Source organism: Taurulus bubalis (genome assembly GCF_910589615.1).
Source record: "Taurulus bubalis genome assembly, chromosome: 21".
Classification (NCBI taxonomy): Eukaryota; Metazoa; Chordata; class Actinopteri; order Perciformes; family Cottidae; genus Taurulus; species Taurulus bubalis.
Window position 1 is genome coordinate 45,001 of NC_136609.1, and position 7,045 is coordinate 52,045.

Genomic DNA, 7,045 nt, shown 5'->3' on the forward strand with positions numbered 1-7,045 from the left:
TATGTCCACCTGAGAGACAGACAGGTCAGAGAGACAGACAGGTGGCAGTACCGGGTGTTAAAGTTAAGTTGCATTGAGATTGGACCAATACTAACTAGGTTACTTCAATGACTTTCATTATCCTAATGATGCTTTGGAAACACATGAGACAGACAGACAGACTTTATTTTAATTTTATATTCTATTGTAGATTTAATTCTAAATATTCATGCTCACATTTCTTGCACTCTGTTTATTGTTAATAAACCGACCGCCAGGACAAATTCCTTGTATGTGAAAACATACATGGCAATAAATGATTCTGATTCTGATACAGACAGATAGACAGACAGACGCACCTGGCTCAGGTGTTTGGTCACGCCGAGGTCAGAGTTCACAGAGAACAGAGACCCTTGTTGTCTCTGGACCTCAGCAGGTCGCTCCTCCTTCCCCATTGTACCTGTTCAACAGGTAACCAGACAGGTTGACAGGTAAACAGACAGGTAGACAGGTAGACTGACAGGTTGACAGGTTGACAGACAGGTCAACAGGTCGACAGGTAGACAGACAGGTCGACAGGTAACCAGACAGGTAGACAGGTAACCAGACAGGTCGACAGGTAGACAGACAGGTCGGCAGGTAACCAGACAGGTCGACAGGTAACCAGTGAACTATTAATTCAGAAGTTCTGCTCCACACCAGCCCTCTCTTGCATCTCAGTCAATGAGCTTGTGGATGGCTTCAATTCTAAAGTTAAAAATGTTATTGATGCCATTGCACCCACTAAGGTGAAGGTTGTCTCGGGTAAGAAAAGATCCCCTTGGAGAAATGCCACGCTGGTCAGAATAGAGAAAAGAGAGGGTCGGAAAGCTGAACGCAGGTGGCGAAAAACTAATCTTCAGGTTCACTGTGGTATCTATAAAGAGAGACTTCACAATTATAATTTGGAACTTAGAAATTCAAGACAGGCCTTCTTCTCTGACATCATAACCAAAAACAAAAACAATACACGCGCCTTATTTGCTAGCGTCGACAGGCTAACAAACCCTCCGGTGTCGGTAACGGCTACGCTCAATCCACCTGGGCATGCAATCAATTTGCCTCCTATTTTGCTGATAAAATTCAGAGAATTAGACAAGCAGTCGGTGGCTCCACACCAACCACAGGATATGTGTTGTCCCCATCTTTAAATAGCATCCATTCAAATATCATGACACAATTTCACTCAATTAACCAAAGAAGCCTAGAAGATATTATACAACATCTGAACACATCCTCCTGCTGCTTGGATATTCTACCAACACACTTTTTCAAAAATATTTCACATTGCATGACCGCTGATCTTTTCCAAATTGTAAACACATCCCTTCTCTCAGGTGTCTTCCCACAAGCCCTAAAAACTGCAGTTATTAAACCACTTCTAAAGAAGGCTAGTTTAGACCCCGAAATATTGAAAAACTATAGACCAATATCAAACCTCCCATTCTTAAGTAAAATAATGGAAAAAGCGGTTTTTCAACAGCTGAACAACTTCTTAGCTGAAAATAACTGTTTTGATGTCTTCCAGTCCGGCTTTCGTCAGCACCACAGTACTGAAACTGCTCTTGTGAAGGTTTTCAACAACATCCACTTAAACACAGACAGTGGCAGAATCTCAGTCTTAGTATTACTGGATCTCAGTGCTGCATTTGACACGGTTGATCATGACATACTACTAGACAGACTGAAAGTCTGGTAGGACTCTCTGGCGCAGCACTTAACTGGTTTGAATCCTACTTGAAGGACTGACAATACTTTGTGTCGGTAGCTAATTACACATAAGAGCTGACTAGGATGACATGTGGTGTTCCCCAAGGTTCAATACTGGGGCCTCTTCTGTTCAACATCTACATGCTTCCACTGGCTCAGATTATGAAAAACAACAATGTGTGTTATCATAATTATGCAGATGACACACAACTCTACATAACTATATCACCAGGGGACTATAGTCCCATACAAAGGCTGGCTAAATGCATTGAAGAAATCAATAACTGGATGTGCCAGAATTTTCTTCAAATAAATCAAGATAAAACAGAAGTAATTGTTTTTGGTCCCAAGGACGAACGATTGAAAGTCAGCGCTCAGCTTCAATCACTAATGTTAAAAACCTCAAACCAAGCCAGAAATCTAGGTGTAGTTATGGATTCAGACCTCAACCTGAACAGCCATATCAAGACAATTACAAAATCAGCCTACTACCACCTGAAGAATATATCAAGGGTTAGAGGACTTATGTCTCAACAGGATCTGGAGAAACTTGTCCATGCATTTATCTTCAGTAGACTTGACTACTGTAACGGTGTGTTCACAGGTCATTTATCTTCAGTAGACTTGACTACTGTAACGGTGTGTTCACAGGTCATTTATCTTCAGTAGACTTGACTACTGTAACGGTGTGTTCACAGGCCTCTGTAAAAAGTCAATCAGAAAGCTGCAGCTGATTCAGAACGCTGCAGCTGGAGTCCTCACTAAGACCAGGAAAGTGGATCACATCACTCCAGGTCTGAGGTCTTTGCACTGGCTCCCTGTCAAACAAAGAATTGACTTTAAAATCCTGCTGCTGGTTTATAAAGCACTGAATGGTTTAGGGCCTAAGTATGTTTGTGATCTGCTGCTACCTTATGAACCATCCCGGCCCCTCAGGTCGTCTGGGACGAGTCTACTTTCTGTTCCAAGAGTCAGAACTAAACATGGAGAAGCAGTGCTCAGCTTTTCAGCTTTTTCAACTTTTATTTTTTATTTTGCTTTTTGACTGTTTTAATATTTTCTTAACTGTTTTTAAATCTGCATTATGTTTTGATGCTTTTAATGGTTTTATGTGAAGCACTTTGAATCGCTTTGTTGTTGAAATGTGCGATACAAATAAACTTGCCTTGCCTTGCCTAACCAGACAGGTCGACAGGTAACCAGACAGGTCGACAGGTAACCAGACAGGTATCCAGAGAAGTCGACAGGTAACCAGAGAAGTCGACAGGTAACCAGACAGGTCGACAGGTAACCAGACAGGTATCCAGAGAAGTCGACAGGTAACCAGAGAAGTCGACAGGTAACCAGACAGGTCGACAGGTAACCGGACAGCTGGACAGGTAACCAGACAAGTCGACAGGTAACCAGACAGGTCGACAGGTAGACAGACAGGTCGACAGATAGACAGACAGGTATCCAGAGAAGTCGACAGGTAACCAGAGAAGTCGACAGGTAACCAGAGAAGTCGACAGGTAACCAGACAGGTCGACAGGTAACCAGACAGGTATCCAGAGAAGTCGACAGGTAACCAGAGAAGTCGACAGGGAACCAGACAGGTCGACAGGTAACCGGACAGCTCGACAGGTAACCAGACAAGTCGACAGGTAACCAGACAAGTCGACAGGTAACCAGACAGGTCGACAGGTAGACAGACAGGTCGACAGATAGACAGACAGGTCGACAGGTAACCAGACAGGTCGACAGGTAGACAGACAGGTAATCAGACAAGTCGACAGGTAACCAGACAGGTCGACAGGTAACCGGACTCACCTGCCAGGAGGCGTCCGATCGGATCGACCTTCCCGTCGTTCAGCCGGTTGTTCTTTTTGTCCTCATCGACCTCCAACAATGATGTCATCATCTGAGTTGACCAATCGACAGCCACGATGCTGCGGCCCACACCTGCAACGTAACCACCTGACCTGCGAGGAACCACGAAGCCCACCGTCTCACCTGAGAACAGACGGGAGGTGTGAGACAGTGTCATGTTCTCTGAATGTCTCTGGACGTTTCTGATTGGCTGACCTGTTTCCAAAGACTGGATCTGATTGGTCGATGGACTCCAGCGGTGGATTTTCTGCCCACTGATGTCGACAAACAGCAGCGACTGCTCTGACTCCTCCCACACCGGCCCTTCACCAATCAGAGCACTCACCTTCACCACACACTCCACCTTTACTGATGACATCATCGCCTGTCTGGACCAATTACAGAAGAGGATTCACTTCCCACACTGTTTCCATGGAAACACCAGGAAGTAAAATAATGGCTGTACTACAAAAGTACTACATTTTATAGTAGTGTGGCATCACAAGGGGACAGGTAGTGGACAGGCGCTACAAAATGGCCGCCAGGGCAAGAACTACATCTCCCAGCCTGCCTCACCGCTCACCCAGCTGCAGCTGCTTAAGGCACCTGATTGAGGCAGGGCTGGAAGACTTAAAAGAGAGCACCTGGGAAAGAGAACGAACAGGCGGAAGGTGAACTTACAAGCCCCGGGAAGAGGACGATAAAGGAGAGGACCTCGTAGCCTGGATTCACCAGTGTTGAGTTTTGTTTTGTTGATTACCCATTTTCTCCTCCGGGATGTTTTATGTTTTCGAATTGGACCTTTTTTTGATACTTTGTTGTTTGGACAATACCTTGCTGGTGGGATGGGAAAATAAACCTTTACTTTTTGTTAAATACCCTCTGACGTGCCTGTGTCCAGCTCTCCTTTTGCACTGCCCCAGGCTAGCCTGTCCTAGCGACAGCCCGTGACACTACAGTAGTAACATGTTGTCCAGTGGAGTTGAGATCTGAAGGCCTAAATACTGGACTATGAGCGTATATAACTAATGAGTTTAACCTAAAAGTTGATTTTGTGTAGTATGACTTAATGCCCATAGGGAATTTCAAAACATACCGACGTAAATAATAAATACATAAGACGCATTCCGCCGGTAGAAATGGATCCTGCAGTATAAGCAGGACACATCACAGTATATAAATACTCACACTGTGTATAAATACACGTCACAGTATATAAATACTCAATGCAGTTTATTAAACGGTAACAGACGACAGAGAAAACATCTCCACTCTGACACTCATGAGAACTTTGTCTTTATTAATGTAAGTAGTAGTTTAACACCATTAAATCAACTGAAAACCATTTTTATCAATATTTTAAGTGCATTCTTATTGGAATGTTCGCTAAAAACTCTCTGGACAAAACTCATCAGCTGTTAAAGCGACTGACAGCTGATCACATGTGATCACATGTGATCAGATGTGATCCGCTGTCAGTTGCTGCAGTCATGATAAACCGACATCGCTTCACGTGAGGCTTCAGAGGAAAGGACGTCTCAAGACTATTAAAACATATTTCCTTGTGTCCTCTCTCCTCACTTGGTTTCCTTGCGTCTTTCCATGCATCCCTGGTGGGAGGGACTAAGACGTAAGGAAAGGACGCAAGTGAGGGAAACGGGGATGCAGTTTAGAGACTTGGGATGCACCCCATGTGCGCATGAACGGCCGCGCGGGCTCGCGTGAACGGCCGCGCGCACGTTCGCGTGTGTGTGTGTCACTTTGAATCAGGACTAACAGCTCCACTGACGTTCACATTATTAAGTCCAGAAAAGTATTCAAGCATATCAGTGCGATCGGCTGCTTGTTTCCTCTCTGCTGAATGTACTATATTGGAGATTTGAGCATGTTTTTGCCTTGAAATCTGGGGTTTAACAGATGGTTTGGTAGAAAATCTGCGCACACATGTGACTTGGAGATATTCAGTCAAAGGCATTGTAACGCCTCCTGTCTGTCTGTCTTCCCTTTCAACATAAAAGCCCCATGATTTAACTGTATCTTAACATAAAGCTCAAAAGAGGATTATTGTATTAAATAGAAAATAAATACACAATTGTACACAATATTTGTTTATGTAATCACGTGATATGTTGCAGCAAAGTGCTGTCCTATTCATATTTACACCATCAAGCCCTCACAGCTAATGTTGGCATATATATATATATATATATATATAAAAAAATAAATAAAATGTACCTCAACAACACATCTCACTACCGGTAATGTATATATATTGCGACATCTTACGGCAGTAGTAGCCACACTTTCAAAATGTGGCACTGAGATTCTTTTGAAGGAAGAGTGCGATAAAAATGAAATGCATATTATTATTATTATTATTATTAATAATAATAATAATAATAATAATAATAATAGCACTGCATACCGTACCACATGACACTAGAATATGAGGTACTTTGCTCCAGAAGGTTTTAGTACACATTATACACAGTACTCCTGTCATATTTATACACGAGTATTTCAACGTTTCTAAACTTTGGGCTGAAACTCCGCCAGACTTTATGGTCACGTGACGCATTTCTAACGGGACTCTTCAGTCTAGTTCTATGACGTCAGATACTTGAAACACTCGCAGTACTACTTTCCCACACCGTGTACTTTAGCCTGCAGCTGAACACCAGACATATACATCGTGTACAAGTACACACAAACACTGACCTGCGTGTCTTCAGGAACTTCCTCTGGACTTCGCTCCGCTCCAGCTGACCGATAGCCCCGCCCACAAACCCGGAAGTAGCTACTCTAACTCCACCCACATGCAGAAGAGGTTCGCTCGAGATGAGCATCATCATCATCGTCATCATCAAAAACTGTGGTCAAGTCGGGCAGTTTTCAGCTGCCTTCACATATCACACAGGAAGTCACAGACAGTCACTTCCTGTTAGATCTGTAGGCTACTTGTAGTTTACAGCCCTTCTGATTAATTCATGTGCGTTTGTAAATACTGTATATATTTATGTAGAAATGTGTGTAGCTGCATCCTTAGTTCTTATTTAAATGAGCTTTATTGTTTTCATCAGGGTTCTAGAACCTGATAGCAACACAGACTCCAGCTACCTTTACCGGACCCAATAGGAGGGAGGACCCATAGGAAGGACCCATTAAGAAGGACCCATAGTCCAGGGACCCATTAGGAAGGACACATTAAGAAGGACCCATAGTCCAGGGACCCATTAGGAAGGACACATTAAGAAGGACCCATAGTCCAGGGACCCATTAGGAAGGACACATTAAGAAGGACCCATAGTCCAGGGACCCATTAGGAAGGACACATTAAGAAGGACCCATAGTCCAGGGACCCATTAGGAAGGGCACATTAGGAAGGCCCCAGACCGTGACACCCCAGCATCCATGGGGCGGCCTGCAGAGTGTGACGCGAGTCAGAACCTCAACACCTGTGGCTCAGACC

The 7,045-nt window shown here is 43.9% G+C and overlaps 1 protein-coding gene across 1 annotated transcript in view; it reads right to left on the reverse strand.

Annotated features, from left to right (window-relative positions):
* The window catches only part of rgn (regucalcin), a gene marked incomplete at its 5' end in the record, with an annotated part of 8,971 nt that extends 5,016 nt beyond the window's left edge, over window positions 1-3,955 (reverse strand). Inside the window, 3 exons of the mRNA XM_079236913.1 lie at window positions 1-9; window positions 339-439; window positions 3,538-3,955. The exon at window positions 1-9 is cut by the window's left edge and continues 106 nt beyond it. Of these exons, the coding sequence (XP_079093039.1) occupies window positions 1-9; window positions 339-439; window positions 3,538-3,955 (528 nt within the window). The remainder of the gene's footprint in view (window positions 10-338; window positions 440-3,537) is intronic.
* Window positions 3,956-7,045: the final 3,090 nt, after the last annotated feature.